The sequence below is a fragment of the Thalassophryne amazonica genome, chromosome 19 (assembly GCF_902500255.1).
Source record: "Thalassophryne amazonica chromosome 19, fThaAma1.1, whole genome shotgun sequence".
Taxonomy (NCBI): domain Eukaryota; kingdom Metazoa; phylum Chordata; class Actinopteri; order Batrachoidiformes; family Batrachoididae; genus Thalassophryne; species Thalassophryne amazonica.
Window position 1 is genome coordinate 49,350,976 of NC_047121.1, and position 17,725 is coordinate 49,368,700.

A 17,725-nucleotide genomic window follows, 5' to 3' on the forward strand; every position below is an offset into this window, starting at 1 on the left:
AAACTGTAAAATAAAATGCCAGCCAGAATGTCTCTAAACTCCTACAACACACCTACAAATTATTTATTTTGACTGATGCATCAAACCAAAATCCACTTCAGGTGTTATAGTTATGAACAATTCAATGCCAGTTTTTACATACTTGACCAGATTAAATCCACTTTAGAGGCATTAATTTCAATTAAAACCAGTTTGATGATGTTTGAACTCTATTTACAAGAGTCATCAGATGACATATCAACTGGTCCCCACAAATCAGTAATACAAAGTGTCGGGGGATCATCCAGGTATGGCAATATCTTGAATATCTCGCTGTAACCTTGAAATTGACGCCAAGGTCACCGTAATAGTATCTGGGATCGCCAAGTATACCCTTATGCTAAATATGAATGAAATTGGTCAAATGGTTCTTGAGATATCACGCTAACAAGGGTGACAATGACAATATCTTGAATATCTCTCTGTGACCTTGAAATTGACCCCAAGGTTACTGTAATTGACTGGTATCGGGGGGATGGCCAAGTACACCCTAATGCTAAATATGAATGAAATTGGCCAGCTGCTTCTTGAGATATTGAGCTAACAAGGGTGGCAATGACAATAGCTTGAATATCTCACTGTGACCTTGAAATTCACCCCAAGGTCACCATAATCGACTGGCATCGGGTGATCACCAAGTATACCCTTATGCTAAATATGAATGAAATTGGTCAATTTTTTTCTTGAGATATCACGCTAACGAGGGTGACAATGACAATAACTTGAATATCTCGCTGTGACCTTGAAATTGACCCCAAGGTCACCTTAATAGACTGGTATCTGGGATCACCAAGTATACACTTATGCTAAATATGAATGAAATTGGTCAATTTTTCTTGAGATATCGCGCTAACGAGGGTGACGACAATAACTTGAATATCTCGCTGTGACCTTGAAATTGACCCCAAGGTCACCTTAATAGACTGGTATCTGGGATAACCAAGTATACCCTTATGCTAAATATGAATGAAATTGGTCAAATGGTTCTTGCGGTATCACGCTAACAACAGTGGCAATGACAATATCTTGAATATCTTGCTGTGACCTTGAAATTCACCCCAAGGTCACCATAATCGACTGGTATTGGGGATCGCTAAGTGTACCCTTATGCTAAATATGATTGAAATTGGTTAAATGGTTCTTGAGATATCATGCTAACAAAGGTGACAATGACAATATCTTGAATATCTCTTTGTGACCTTGAAATTGACCCCAAGGTCACTGTAACTGACTGGTATCGAGGGATGGCCAAGTACACCCTAATGCTAAATATGAATGAAATTGGTCAACTGCTTCTTGAGATATTGAACCAACAAGGGTGACAATGACAATTTCTTGAATATCTCATTGTGACCCTGAAATTGACCCCAAGGTCACCGTAACTGACTGATGTCGGGCATCACCCAAGTACACTTTTAAGCTACTGTAAATATAAATTAAATTGGTCAACTTGTTCAAATATTCAGCAATTAACTTGAGAAGCTACAATTTCCAATTTCTGAGCAATTTTGCCTGAAGTTTTTATGTTGCATTGTGCAAACAAACATATATCAGTCATAATCAATGTTGCAGACCTTACAGTCATTTTTCAATGTTAAACAGCCCACAGTTCGGAACATGTAACATATTGCATACTTTTGGTTACAGTTTATTGTTGCATCGCTACTGAAACATGAAACCTATTTGATCATCTTTGGCAATCTGAACATGCCAAAACAGATGTGGCAACTTTTCAAAACAGCTGATAAAAACATTTATTGATGATCAATCAAACGATTAATCAAATAACCATTTCACCTTTAACAGACGTACGACTGTACTCACCTTTGTATCTCCACCTGGTGTGGCACTAAGCGCAAGGACGCGGAACTGCCGAGTCTGGCTACCAAGCTGCCTGACCACCTGAGCAACCAGGAGAACAACCAGTTTGGGAAATTAGCCGCAGATTTGTGTCCAATACACTTACCAACCTATTTTTATTATTATTATACATTCAAACGTGACTGTAAAGAAATAAATGTTAGTGAACTCTCAACATGCTTTGACATTCAAAAAGGCATGTAGTGAAGAAAAAAGCATTGACCAAAATTTTTGAAAAGATCCGTACAATGATAAAAACAATCCGTTAACCTAAATTTAACGCCATGCACCTTGCTTATGACGCTGGACTCTACCTGACAGTAAGCGTGGTTGCCTAACGCCTTATGAGCTTCATCAATCACCACACACTTGACCTGCTTTGCCGGACAGGTGTCCCGGGACAGATCGTTCACCATGACCTGAGGCGTGAGAAAGAAGACACGCTTGGACTTCCACACCTCCTGCCTGTGCTTTGCCGCTGTGCTGCCTGTGGATCAGCAAAGGATCATAAACATTTAGAAGTGGCACATTTTTAAATTTATACAGAACTGAAAGCAAATAATGAACAAAATCCCAAAAATTCAAGCAAAATGTCCCAAACAAAAATTAAACCTTATTATAATCCTAAACCATGTAGAATAAAAATAATGCAATGTTGCTAGGCAGTGGAGACATCAGGCTGAGTGTGCACAGCCCACCGGAAATGGTGGTCAGATTCTAAAATAAAGTAATAAATAACTTTGAACCAGTTTGCAAAGTGTGTAGAACAGAATCGCAGTTTAACACATCTCAATCTATGATGGCAAAACACTGAATTAAATGGTTTCTATGTTGTGAATCAAAACTATAAAACCAGTCCAAAAATGTATCTATGGTGAACCTACAGTGTAACAGGTCATGTACTATTGGATACCATTGGGGAAAAAATGGCAGTCGTATTGAATAGAGCCATCAGCCAAATGCATACAAATAAATATTTTAGACAAGTAAAATAACAAAAACTAACACTGTTAAAGTTGATACACAAATAATGAATGTTGATGGGAAGAATATCTGCAGGAGTTTAAAGAAATGGTAAATGGACTGCATTTATATAGCGCTTGTCCATCTGCATGCGCTTTACAATTATGCCTCACATTCACCCACTCACACAGACACACTCACACACCAATGTCAGGGTGCTACCATGTAAGGCACTCACTGCACACCAGGAGAAACTCCAGGATTAAGGACCCTGCCCAAGGGCCCTTAGTGATTTCCGGTCAGGCTGGGGTTTGAACCGAGGATCCTCTGGTCTGAAGCCCAATGCTTAACCACTAGACCATCATGTCCCCATGGAAAAAAGCATTTTGTCTTTTAATGAATGAAAATACAAAATGTCTATTGATACGATATCATAATCCACCACTTCGTACAACATCCAATAACAAACCGCCGTGATCATACAGCATCCAATAGGCAACCACCTTGATTTTGACAAAATAAAGATGGACATCATGGCATTGAAGCTGTGCAGGAATGGACAGGAATTCAAGCTCAAAATTTAGGGTTAGAATTAAGGTTATGGTTGTGCATGAAGTTGGGAAGGTTGAAGAGCAATAGGTGGATTTTACTAATAGCAATTCATGGTTTGCACATGGTACCCTATCAACAGTAAAGCCACAAAAATATTCTGTCCATTGCATAAATGGGGGGGGGGGGGGGGGGGGGGGGGGGGGGGAATCAATGTTTGCCTGACCCAGAAAATGAAGGGTGTAGTTTTCCATAGTTTGCATTCTCTCTTGAGAATGTGTGAAATTTTGACTCACTGGGTGCAATGTTGCAGACACAATATATCAGTGAAGTGAGTAGGGCTGTGTCAGACTGGCAAAATGGACAAAGGAGATCCATGAGGACATGGTAATGCCCCATCTTATGCTGCAGTTAAATGCTGGTCAAACAAATTTAAGATGGGCAGAACAAGCATCAAAGATGGAGCAAGATAAGGAAGATGCAGAATTACCACCTCGACTGATATGATCCAGAAGATCCATGATATGGTCTTCGCTGACAGAAGAGTGAGTGTCACATAGGAGTTAGCAAATGTCACATAGCCCATACTACAGGCATTCCCAGGAGAGAGTTCAATCGGTTCTGATGGAAGAACTGGGAATGATGAAACTTTCAGCACGATGTGTCCCAAGACCTGTCACAGCCATCTTATTCTGCTTTTTGAGGCAGAAAACTTCTTGCAATGATTTGTGACCATGTACGAGACCTGGGTCCTTAACTTAGACCTGGAGTCCAAACAACAATCAAAGCAATGGAAACTTGTGAGTTCTGCCCTGTGAAGAAAGCCAAAGAGGCTAATCTACTGAAAAGGTCATGGCCTCTGTCTTCTGGTATGCGGAGAGAATCATAATGGTGGACTATCTCCTGAAGATACAGACCATTATGGGGCCTATTATGCTTTCCTTTAGAGACAGCTATGGAAGAAGATAAAGCAGAAGTGATGTGGAATGCTCTAACAAGGTGTTCTGTTTCACCAGGACAATTCTCTGGTCCACACTTCGGTCATCTCAATTGCTGCCATTCATGAATGTGGCTTTGAACCTGTTTCACACCCACCTTATTCCCCTGATTTGGCCCCTTTTGGACTTCCAACTGTTTCCAAACACGAAAAGGTATCTTGCTGGAACTTATTACAATACTGATAATGAAGTCATGTCTGCAGTGGATGACTTCCTTGAGCGCCAACAGAAGACCTTCTATGAGCAGTGATGTTGGAAAAAGTGTGTGGGCTCACATGGGAATTATGTTGAAAAATAAAGCATGACAACAATCCAGTTGTGATTTCCTCTTGGTCACCCTTGTAGATCATCATAGTCAAGGCAAAGTCCACATGCTATATACAACCCCTGACAATAATTATGGAATCACTGGCCTCGGAGGATGTTCATTCAGTTGTTTAATTTTGTAGAAAAAAAAGCAGATCACAGACATGACACAAAACTAAAGTCATTTCAAATGGCAACTTTCTGGCTTTAAGAAACACTATAAGAAATCAGGGAAAAAAAATTGTGGCAGTCAGTAACAGTTACTTTTTTAGACCAAGCAGAGGGAAAAAAATATGGAATCACTCAATTCTGAGGAAAAAATTATGGAATCACCCTGTAAATTTTCATCCCCAAAAAGTAACACCTGCATCAAATCAGATCTGCTCGTTAGTCTGCATCTAAAAAGCAGTGGTCACACCTTGGAGAGCTGTTGCACCAAGTGGACTGACATGAATCATGGCTCCAACACGAGAGATGTCAATTGAAACAAAGGAGAGGATTATCAAACTCTTAAAAGAGGGTAAATCATCACGCAATGTTGCAAAAGATGTTGGTTGTTCACAGTCAGCTGTGTCTAAACTCTGGACCAAATACAAACAACATGGGAAGGTTGTTAAAGGCAAACATACTGGTAGACCAAGGAAGACATCAAAGCATCAAGACAGAAAACTTAAAGCAATATGTCTCAAAAATCGAAAATGCACAACAAAACAAACGAGGAAGGAATGGGAGGAAACTGGAGTCAACGTCTGTGACCGAACTGTAAGAAACCGCCTAAAGGAAATGGGATTTACATACAGAAAAGTTAAAAGAAAGCCATCATTAACACCTAAACAGAAAAAAACAAGGTTACAATGGGCTAAGGAAAAACAATCGTGGACTGTGGATGACTGGATGAAAGTCATATTCAGTGATGAATCTCGAATCTGCATTGGGCAAGGTGATGATGCTGGAACTTTTGTTTGGTGCCGTTGCAATGAGATTTATAAAGATGACTGCCTGAAGAGAACATGTAAATTTCCACAGTCATTGATGATATGGGGCTGCATGTCAGGTAAAGGCACTGGGGAGATGGCTGTCATTACTTCATCAATAAATGCACAACTTTACATTGATATTTTGGACACTTTTCTTATCCCATCAATTGAAAGGATGTTTGGGGATGATGAAATAATTTTTCAAGATGATAACGCATCTTGCCATAGAGCAAAAACTGTGAAAACATTCCTTGCAAAAAGACACATAGGGTCAATGTCATGGCCTGCAAATAGTCCGGATCTTAATCCAATTGAAAATCTTTGGTGGAAGTTGAAGAAAATGGTCCATGACAAGGCTCCAACCTGCAAAGCTGATCTGGCAACAGCAATCAGAGAAAGTTGGAGCCAGATTGATGAAGAGTACTGTTTGTCACTCATTAAGTCCATGCCTCAGAGACTGCAAGCTGTTATAAAAGCCAGAGGTGGTGCAACAAAATACTAGTGATGTGTTGGAGCGTTCTTTTGTTTTTCATGATTCCATAATTTTTTCCTCAGAATTGAATGATTCCATATTTTTTACCCTCTGCTTGGTCTAAAAAAGTAACCGTTACTGACTTCCACAATTGTTTTTCCTGATTTCTTAAAGTGTGTCTTAAAGCCAGAAAGTTGCCATTTGAAATGACTTTAGTTTTGTGTCATGTCTGTGATCTGCTTTTTTTCTACAAAATTAAACAACTGAATGAACATCTTCCGAGGCCGGTGATTCCATAATTTATGCCAGGGGTTGTACATCTTTCTCATCTCAGTGACACATTTTAGAAAAAGTGGAGTCATTCAATGGAGTAAATGTGCGGAACAAAAATGCACGGCAAATGTAGCCAAATTGCACGAAGAATTACGTAAATCATACAAGGGACTATCTTTCTATATAATGGGACAAATAATCAATGCCATGTGACATACAATTCACCAATCAAAAGACAAGGATCTGTTGAGGCGTTACATCATATCCAACTGGATCATACCCGTCAACTCAGCCATGTGTGTCTGTGGGATCCCCATCACATTATAACAGGCCTCAATCTGTTGTGCCACCAGAGGTTTGGTGGGAGCGATGAACACAATCTTCCCCGACGGGTACCAGCGGTAGAAGTTGTACATGACCACAGAGGCTATGAAGGTTTTTCCCAGACCGGTGGGGAGGCAAACCAGGGTGTTCTGGAACAGAGCAGCCTCCGACATCTTCATCTGGTATTCCCTGATGGGATAGTTGGTGGGGTAGATCCATACTTGGGCTGCAGAGCTGTCAAATCCAGGGAAATCTGAATAACTGACAGGAGACAGGGCAGAACTCTCTGTCTCTACAGGAAGGTCATTATTTAAAAAGTTAGCATCATCACACTGCAGAGCCTTCTCAGCTTCATAGACAGCTACCACCATCAGATCATCGTCGTCGTCTTCATCAGCAGCTTCAGGCTCTGGTGTGCATGTTGACCCCTGACCTATTAACGTCCACAGGCTGTTTGGCGGACGGCGAGCTGGAGCTTTCACACTAACTGCGGTCGTTCCAACGGCAACTTTCTTCTTACCATCGTTTAGCGGCTGAGCAACTTTGTTTTGCGAAACGGACGCACCCCATGTCTGAAACAAAGTCCTTTGATTAGAACCACTGCGCATTTTCATCAGCTGTTGACATGAATTCGGAGAAAAACTGCCATGAGACAAGAAGCAACATTGTCCACTAACGTTACAGGAAAAACCCTGTGGCAGGTGCCGGGAGTTTTCAAAATAAGACATCCAAACCGTACACTGTAGTGATTTCAGTCATTAAAATCCAGACTAAAAAGGGCAACTGCACTTTACATTATATATGTCTGAATTCACCTCAGTAAAATCTGAAGTGGTATACGAACATGTTTTTTTCTTTACGATGTGCTTTTATTTCTGCGTGTGACACCGGAACAAAACAACTCGACATTCACTTCCCGCTCACCGCTGTCACGTTACCATAGCGATGGAGAGAAGCCAGTGGGAGAAGGCCCTAACTTATTTTCAGGTAATCATTTATTTAAAGTCCATTCATAAAGCAATAAGTTGTGTGTTTAACGTGAAAACATATAGTTTATAACGGGCTCATTTAGAACTGCTGGTGGCTGGACCATTTTAGCCAGCACTCACAGCTCTGTGCTGCTAGTTGTTAGCAGCTAACATATAACATATATAACATTTATTTTGTGATTTAAACAAGTTTGTACAGATAGTACATAACAGCACACATCAAAAGTTAAAAACATAACAATAAAAATAAAAACTCCAAGGTTAAAAACCACAATAATACTTAAAAAACATAAAATAACAATTAATATAAATAGTGCATAAAAGCACCGCTAAACCAAATTAAATGGTACAGACTAATAACTGGACTTGAACCTTCATAGACCATACCTATAGACACTAACCGATTGTTTTTGTTTTTCTCTCCTTTCTTTCTTTCTTAAGCATGTCGTGCAACCAGCGTCAGGTTATTATTTAGACTTCAGCGTTACAGCAGTCTGTCATGCAGGGCTAAAAATAATATTACTTATTTAACTCAGAAATTCAGTAAATATCTTCTGAAAAGGAGAGTGGTGGTTCTGTCTTCACAAATGTTTAGTTGCACAACTTTTATAGGAAAATGATCCTCATGCTAATCCAGATTTACTGGTGATTTGAATCATCTCCAGTTTTCTCTTATTAATATTCCTACCTTGTGACATTGCAAAGATTTAATGCACTCCCCTCTCAGTGGGTTGGGGTAATATTGGTTGTCCAGTGGCAGAGGGATGTTCTCTCCGGAATGCCTTTGTAGTTTGTTAACAGATGCTTGGCAAAGATTATCAGATTGCAGCTTTTGAAATAAGAATTGCTGATTTTATTAATTTACGTATATCACAGAAGACTCAATATTTTTAATGTTTTGGACCAGTGGCCAGATAATAAATACCAATAGAAGACTAGTTACATTGATGGCAGCTGGAAATCTTAATTGATATTATGAAAATATTTAGTAACATTTTATAGGCTGACTTCTTCCTAAAAAAATTGATGACACAATTGCATATTTGGATATACAGTGAGGAAAATAAGTATTTGAACACCCTGTGATTTTGCAAGTTCTCCCACTTAGAAATCATGGAGGGGTGTGAAATTTTCATCTTAGGTGCATGTCCACTGTGAGAGACATAATCTAAAAAAAAAAAAAAAAATCCGGAAATCACAATGTATGATTTTTTAATAATTTATTTGTATGTTACTGCTGCAAATAAGTATTTGATCCCCTACCAACCAGCAAGAATTCTGGCTCACACAGACCTGTTAATTTTTAAGAAGCCCTCTTATTCTGCATTCTTTACCTGTATTAATTGCACCTGTTTGAACTTGTTACCTGTATAAAATACACCTGTTCACACACTCAATCAATCACACTCCAACCTGTCCACCATAGCAAGACCAAAGAGCTGTCTAAGGACACCAGGGACAAAACTGTAAACCTGCACAAGGCTGGGATGGACTACAGGACAACAGGCACGCAGCTTGGTAGTTATGATTATTTATTAGAAAGTGGAAGAAACACAAGATGAATGTCAATCTCCCTCGGTCTGGAATTCCATGCAAGATCTCACTTTGTGGGGTCAGGATGATTCTGAGAAAGCTCAGAACTACACAGGAGGACCTGGTCAATGACCTGAAGAGAGCTGGGACCACAGTCACAAAGATTACATTAGTAACACATGATGCTGTCATGGTTTAAAATCCTGCAGGGCAGCAAGGTCCCCCTCCTCAAGCCAGCACATGTCCAGGCCCGTTTGAAGTTCACCATTGACCATCTGGATGATCCAGAGGAGGCATGGGAGAAGGTCATGTGGTCAGATGAGACCAGAATAGAGCTTTTTGGAGTCAACTCCACTTACCACGTTTAGAGGATGAGAACAACCCCAAGAAAACCATCCCAACCGTGAAGCATGGGAGTGGAAACATCATACTCTGGGGGTGCTCTTCTGCAAAGGGGACAGGATGACTGCACCATATTGAAGGGAGGATGGATGGGGTCGTGTATTGTGAGATTTTGGCAAACAACCTCCTTCCCTCAGTAAGAGCATTGAAGATGGGTCATGGCTGGGTCTTCCAGCATGACAATGACCCCAAACACACAGCCAGGGCAACTAAGGAGGGGCTCCGTAAGAAGCATTTCAAGGTCCTGGAGTGGCCTGGCCAGTCTCCAGACCTGAACTCAATAGAAAATCTTTGGAGGGAGCTGAAACTCCAAACCTGAAAGATTTGGAGAAGATCTGTATGGAGGAGTGAACCAAAATACCTGCTGCAGTGTGTGCAAACCTGGTGAAAAACTACAGGAAACATTTGACCTCTGTAATTGCAAACAAAGGCTACTGTACCAAATATTATCATTGATTTTCATAGGTGTTCAAATACTTATTTGCAGCAGTAACATACAAATAAATTATTTAAAAAATCATACATTGTGATTTCTGGATTTTTTTTTTTTTTTTTTTTTTTTTTTGATTATGTTTCTCACAGTGGACATGCACCTAAGATGAAAATTTCAGACTCCTCCATGATTTCTAAGTGGGAGAACATGCAAAATCACAGGGTGTTCAAATACTTATTTTCCTCACTCTAACAGTAATCATTAGTTACATGCAGCCACCAAAAAATAGGGCTTAGGGTCACCTTGTGAACAAACAATTGTGTACTTTCTGTAAGTCTGTTTTTAGCCTTTTCTACAATCAAATGGGAGCATTTATTGAGATTGAAAAAATAATGGACTATTTAAAATTGACAGGCATAACTAACATTTATTGTAAGTATTTGAGTTTGTGAAGACTGTTACTAAAGTTAACGTATACACTAATCAGCCATACTATCAGGTGAAGTGAATAACATTATCTCTTTACAGGGGCCCCTATCTATGGGTGGGAAATATTAGGCAGCAAGTTAATATTTTTGTCAACAAATAATAATAATGACTTGGATTTATAGAGTGCTTTTCACCCAAAACGCTTTGCAAGTTGCATTATTCATTCACTCGCACATTCACACATTGGGAGTGGTAAGCTCCTAGTGTAGCCATATCTGCCCTGGGGCAACCTGACAGAAGCGTGGCTACCATTCTGCACCTACGGCCCCTCCTCTGTCCACCATTCATACACAGGCAATGTGTCTTGCCCATCGTGTCTTGCCCAATTTGAAACATGCAAATTTTTTGACTGGTTGGGAGCCGGATTCGAACTGCCAACCCTTCGGTCACAAGACGGCTCACTCTATCAACTGAGCTATTGCTGCCCTGAAGCCATGTGTTCGAAGCAGAAAAAAGGGGATGCATAAATATTGAGTGACTTTGACAAGAGCCAAACTCCGATGGCAGGGACCAGAGCATCTCCAGAAATCAAAGAATGTAGTCCAACTGTGTGCACCTTCCTCCACTCATATGTCACCCTGTGCTCCTCCCTTTTCTTAAAGTAGGTTTTCACCACATCTATTTCCATCCTTTTTGCAAAATCAACTGCCATCTGCCCTTCCACATTCCTGCCCTTGATACCATATCTAGTACCCATTACTTCCTCATCACCTCTGTTCCCCTCACCAACATGCCCATTGAAGTCCACTCCAATTACCACTTTCATATTTGAGCATTCTCACCACCACCTCATCTAGCTCACTCCAGAAATCTTTCTCCTTCATCTCACAACCTACCTGTGAGGAATATGCACTGATGATATTCATCATCACCCCTTTAATTTCCATCTTTTCACTAGCCACCTTGTCAGACACGCACTTAACCTTCAACACACTCTTAACATATTCTTCCTTTAAAATGACCCCAACACCATTTCTCTTCCCATCCACACCATGATACAACAACTTGAACCCACCGCCTATGCTCTTGGCCTTACTACCTTCCACTTGGTCTCTTATACACACAATATGTCTACCTTTCTCCTTTCCATCACGTCAGCCATCTCTCTCCCTTTACTGTCATACTGCCAACATTCAAAGTCCTGACTCTCACTTCCACATTTTTAGTTTTCCTCTTCTCCTACGGTCTCTGGACATGTTTTCCTCCTCTTTTCTTCTTTGCCCAGCTGTACTCCAATTTCCGCCGGCACCCTGTTGGGCAACAGCACCGGTGGCGATCGTTGTTAACCCAGACCTCGACCAATCCGGTATGGAAATTCAGTTTGTACTCTGCATGGTTGTGGTGGCTTGTTTCACACCAGATGCCCTTGCTGATGCAACCATACTCATTTATCCAAGCTTGGGACCAGCACTCAGAATGTACTGGCTATATATCCCATGTGGCTGAGATGTGACAAACTTTATGGTTTCTACACTCCTCATTTATCCAGGCATGGGACAAGAACTCAGAATGTACTGGGTGCGCACCCCATGTGGCTGAGTTCCTGGTACACTAACTAATAAAGTAATATTAGTTATGTCTCCATCTAGTGGACTGTAAGATTAAAGTCCTCACCTGAAGAATTCTGGGAACTTGTACTGTGACACAGTGTTGGGAGTTTTTAATTAGGCCAATTTACTTTGGGTTTGCTGAACCCTCTGATGAAGACTAGTGTCTAGTGTGTAATAGATTTTTATTATGCCGTTAGCACATCCAATAATTACTGTTTATTTTGTCACAATTCACACTATGCCTTAATCTACTTTGCACAATGAAAACATCACAAGGTTTGAAGTCATTTATCGCATCTGCAATAGTTCATGATTTATTGACAAAAATAATCAGAAACATACTACCATATGGTGTTAAAAATGTGATCATGGCTGAATCTTGCTCCAGGTAATAATTTTTCTAGTAGCAAAGCCAATATTTATGCAGTTTCATTAACATTCATGCTTACATTTTTTCATTGGTCCTGCAAATAATGAAAGGAAAAACAAAACTAAGAAATTAAGCTCTAGCATTACTGCACTCACCCATAGGTGAGAATGCACCTGGAGTAATGATTATTGTCAATTACAGTGATATTACCAATAATAATAATAAATGGATTAATCATTATTACACATTAATAATTACCAGTTGTACCCTCACACTTATGGTAATTATTATTATGGTTTTAATTAATTATCCAATATTATTCTTGTCCCTAACATTTAAACACCTCCTTCAGCAAATAACCTTATATTGTGTGATGTTCTACCAGCTAAATGTCACTTCTTATTCAGCGCCTGCTTTCAGTTGAAGCAGCCACTGACAAATTCAACTGAAAGTCACCAACATTACTGTCTCTGTTTTGTAGGCATGTGCCCGCGGTTACTTGGTGAGAAAAGAAGTCTGTCATGCACAGGAAGACTTTGAGGACATTGTGAGAGAAATTGATGGTGGTCTGTCCCATTTAGAGTGGCAGAAGACAATCATCCCTATTCCTCATTTCACAGACATTGTAAGAACGCACCATTGTGTGAATGTGACTGAATCGGAGTATGAGTCTTTTGTCATGCTCTTTCACATTTCATCATCAGGACAGTGTGTTTCTAAGACCCAGTTGCTCTGCCAGCCAGATGTCAGATTCAGGCCCATCAGTAGTCGCTCCCTTATCGCTAGAGAGAAGAGATTGTCTACTTCCAGAGGAGACAGAAGCTGACAGAGATGATTCTTATACCGGGAAACAAGCCCCCCTTTCTGTTACCTCCAGCAGCACTGTTGGAGGAGGTGGACGGGAGAAGAAAAAGAGCAGTGGTGGAGATAAAGATGCAGGTGTGACAGACGTCACGGGTGACTCCACCACCATCTGGACCAGTTCTGAGCTCAACTCAAGCTGCGGTCATTCTCACAAAGGTCAGATTTGTATGCACAGTGTCAGTGTTTCCTGCCTGAGTTTATATGAGAAACAATTTAAAGGTTCTGAAACACAATAACCTTTGTTTTATTATTCTTGATGTGACTGACCCGTGCAAATGTACTGATCTTAAAAGATCACTTTGGTAAGAAACCTTTAGTTTTTTTGGTCTTCTTAAAACGTATGAACTCCACCATTCCTTTGATACCAAATCACATTGTGAAAGCTTTCCAAACACATGAAATTATATTTAATAGGTGGATTTTATTAAACCTCTAAACATTTGTGTTTTATGTCCATATCAAGAAGTTTTCCCTACAGCAAGCGCACATCTTCTTCAATATTCTGTTCATATTCAGTCCTTGAACACAATCATACCTCCCCCAACCCCCACACACAAACGTACACACACACTTTTTTGCATGTGTAAATCATGTGTTTAATTTGGTTTAAAACAGCTTTGTATCCTGTAGTTAAGGCCTTATCAGTTATTTTATTATTTTTATATTTGCCATCTCTCTCTCCAGATCTCCGTCAGCACCGCCTGGTACAGGAGGTGCCACATACCCCAGAGGCTCTGCGTCTCCATAGAAACACCCTGACCATGGAGATGGTCTGGCTCCAACAGGCCATTAACAGCAGGAAAAAGGTAAGACGGTGATCGGGAGAGATGTAGCGTTTCCTTGCATTTGTTCAGCTGTGGAAATCTCCTGCTGTAAGGGAATTATTGCTACTGCTGTAACAAAGAATTTATTGATTCCCCTAAAATATAAATGAAGAAATAAAATAAGGTTATGAAGAACCAGCTTTTCTCCTGGAAGCACCTGAATTGTAGCTGTGTAATTAATATCTCCACTATATATTTAGAGCCTAAATTATAGTCAGAGCATACACTAAGCAAGAGAACAAGTAGCTGTTTTTTTTTTTTTTCTGTACAGTCACAACGCCAAGAACCAAAAGGATGGACTATGCAGCTAGCTCATACTTTGCATTTTGTGGGTGTCTCACTTGATTCCTTTCATTTGTTTGTTGTAAAATGAATGTTTTTATTAGTCCCATAACACTGCTTCCAAGAAGCACCCCACAGCTACAGAGCATGAAGAGATGCCAAGATAATGTGTAGAATAGTTTTTAATTAAAATAACCCTCAGGGGCAAGGAAGAGGATTCAGTTCATCACTCCAGCACTAAATTTTAATGTGCACTTGTGGACAGCAAATCTTAAATGCCAAGAAAAACCTAAGAAGAGTCACAGTGAGATACCTATAAATCAAAGCTACATATACGTAGTTATTACCTCCCCCAACAAAGTTGGGTGGAGGTTATTTTTTCACCCCTGTTTGTTTGTCTGTTTGTGAACAGCCTGTAGCCCTCAAGAGCTTGAGCGGTGCTGCAAAGAGGAATGGGCAAAATTCCTCAAAGATAGGTCCACCAAGCTTGTAGCATCATATTCAAGAAGACTTGAGGCTGTAATTGTTGCCGAAGGTGCATCAGCAAAGTATTGAGCAAAGGGTGTGAATACTTCCGTACATATGATTTCTTAGTTTTTTATTTTTAATTAAATCTGCAAACATTTCAAAAAACATTTTTCATGTAGTTGTTATGGGGTGCTATGAGTAGAATGTTGAGGGGAAAAATGAATTTACTCAATTTTTGAATAAGGGTGTAACATAACACGTGGAAAAAGTGAAGCGATGTGAATAGTTTCTGGATGTACTGTATATGTACTATGCCCATAAGAAATTTGATCATACCAACAATTTATTCTATTTGATGCTGTTTTATCACTATAATGGATTTGACATTAAAAAACAATCAAGATGTGGTTTAACCTAAGACTACCTAATTTGAGGATATTCACATTCAAATTAATGAAAATTCAAGTCAAGGGAGCCTTCATTGGTTTGAAAAATACAGTTGCATTAGGGAGGTTGCAAAACATTAGTGGACCTGTCCTTAGGTTCTATACTACAAGGTCTCAGACACATGCCACAAATCCATTAGAGGCATGTCTAATAGTACATTGCTAGCTAGGGCGCGTATTCATATCGGTCTGCATTATTCAACGGTGTTATGTGGGCATTTTGTCTGATTATAACATCAGGCAGTCTTTGACCTGTTGTCCTATTTAAAGGAATCCATCTCAGCTCTGTCTAAACAGGAGTGTGCACAATGACAATGCTGTGATATTTAATGGATGCAAGAGAAAGGTGTGGAGAGGATTCCTGGTGAGGAAAGTGATCTGCACGGGCAGATGGGTGATGATCGTCATGAATATGATAATTGTTGGGTGGAAACTAGCAGCGATACTTGTATTGTTTTGTGCTTCTCTTTGCTCATGGTTGAAGATTGGGCCCTAACTGTGTCTGAAAAAGTATGAATGATGAATGCACAGGCTAGCTAAAGGGTCTGGAAGACCATGAGGAACAACTGGTGGATGCCACAAGAATACAACCCCTTCACAACAGTTGGTCATATCAAGAACACCCTGTAGTGGGTTGTTACAAAGAAAACCTGCACCCTCTTGGCCCATTCTGAAATCAGTTTGACACTACGCTGGAGGAAGTATTCATATGCATCAAAGTCAAATATGAAGACTTTACCAAGAAAAAGGGGGTTTGCCACAAGAATTACACTATTGGTAAGCCTGTAAAACAGGAAGACATTATTAGATTTGACTAAAAATAAAGAATCCTTCACAGTTCTGGAAAAATGTCCTGCAAGAAGCTGAGGGAACAATTAAGTTGTAATATGGGAAGAAAACAGGGAGAAAGGAAGGTGATGCTGATGAGTGGACATTCATCATGTGTGGCTGCCAGTGGAACTGGTTCCATCAAGGCTAAAGTAGCATGAGGAATTCTAAGCTGTATAGTCAAATGTGCCTAAACCCACTGAAAGATACTTCAATTTTCAGATGAGAAATGACACAAACTACACTGGCAATATAACATAAGGCTTTCTGAAGAAAACAGAATGTCTCCAATGACATGTCCTCAACTAAATTAAAACTGCATTCCACATATTAAGCCCTGGCACAACTGAGCAGCGAACTGTTCCTTGGCACTGCTCGGCCCCGTCCAAAGACAAGACCCTTGGTGATCTCCTTTTTCCAGAACTCACACCTCCTTCATGACACCTACCCTCTGGAAGTAAGGGAACATCAGCTATGACATTTTCTCCATGTGATGTGTTTCTCGGGGTTGATCCAGCACACAGGAGCCTCTGTGTTAGGGACCTCGGCAGTCGTTGGTCGCCCACGTTTCAGCTGGCTGCAGCAGGTGGGAATTGGCTTGGATAATTGCCAGTTGTGCAGAACTTGTGGGGTTCTGCGCAACTGCGCAACTTATTGTGATGTACATTGTGTTTTATTATTATTGTATTTATTTATTAATTTTTATCTGTGTGTGTCTTTTGTGAAGCACCTTGTGACTTTCCTTGTCTGTGAAAGGTGCTATATAAATAAACATTACTTACTTCTGTGGTCTTCTATGTTGCTCACAGACTTCATCTGACATATTAAAGGCAAAACTGAAGTAACTGTACCTGAAGAATAAGATTTGAAAACTACTGAGTTGAAGACCTGTGCATTTCAGACTTTGAATTGAGGGTCTTTGTATTTAAAAAAAATAATGAGAAGCTGAAAATCGTAACTGTGAGTCATTAAAGAAATCTGACTGTTTCTCCCTTGTTTCTTTTCTCCTACAGTATTTGACTGTGAAAGGTGGGCTGAGTGTGTCCTGACAGCAGTTGTGGCTACATACTTATCCAACTTGGACTTAATGTGGAACTGAACATCTCAGTTAAATGAACAGAAGTCTAATGGAAATAAACTGTGTTTGTTGAGACTTTTCCATCTGATGAAGATGCTCAAAGGACTTCACACACTGATGTCAGCGTGTTGCCGTGCTGGACCCTCAACTGCACACCAGGAGCAACTTGGGGAATCTAACTGATCGTCCTCTGGTCCTAATCCTGCTGCTTGACCGCTAGACCACCCCCTCCATCTAATGTCATACTTAGTTTGCCTTTCATTGAATATAATTCACTATAAGCTGTATGCAGTGTATATTTTTGTTGAAATGATAATTAAATATTTATATTTTTCTAAAACTTTGTTGATGTCTCTTGAACATGGCCAGTGTTCCTCCTGCTGATGTTTCCAGTATAAATTAGATTAA

The 17,725-nt window shown here is 40.1% G+C and overlaps 2 protein-coding genes across 2 annotated transcripts in view; one reads left to right on the forward strand and one right to left on the reverse strand.

Moving 5' to 3' along the window:
- The window catches only part of fancm (FA complementation group M), a 76,115-nt gene extending 68,662 nt beyond the window's left edge, over window positions 1-7,453 (reverse strand). Inside the window, exons 1-3 of the mRNA XM_034194861.1 lie at window positions 6,718-7,453; window positions 2,214-2,386; window positions 1,864-1,941 (exon numbers count right to left, since the gene is read on the reverse strand). Coding sequence (XP_034050752.1) covers window positions 1,864-1,941; window positions 2,214-2,386; window positions 6,718-7,375 — 909 coding nt within the window. The 5' untranslated portion in view covers window positions 7,376-7,453. The remainder of the gene's footprint in view (window positions 1-1,863; window positions 1,942-2,213; window positions 2,387-6,717) is intronic.
- A 210-nt stretch (window positions 7,454-7,663) lies between these two features.
- On the forward strand, window positions 7,664-17,576 carry iqcc (IQ motif containing C). The gene is made up of 5 exons (XM_034195501.1): window positions 7,664-7,748; window positions 13,009-13,152; window positions 13,232-13,547; window positions 14,076-14,197; window positions 17,253-17,576. The coding sequence occupies exons 1-5, from the start codon at window positions 7,707-7,709 to the stop codon at window positions 17,286-17,288; spliced, it is 660 nt and encodes a 219-aa protein (XP_034051392.1). The 5' UTR covers window positions 7,664-7,706; the 3' UTR covers window positions 17,289-17,576.
- The last annotated feature ends 149 nt before the right edge of the window (window positions 17,577-17,725 follow it).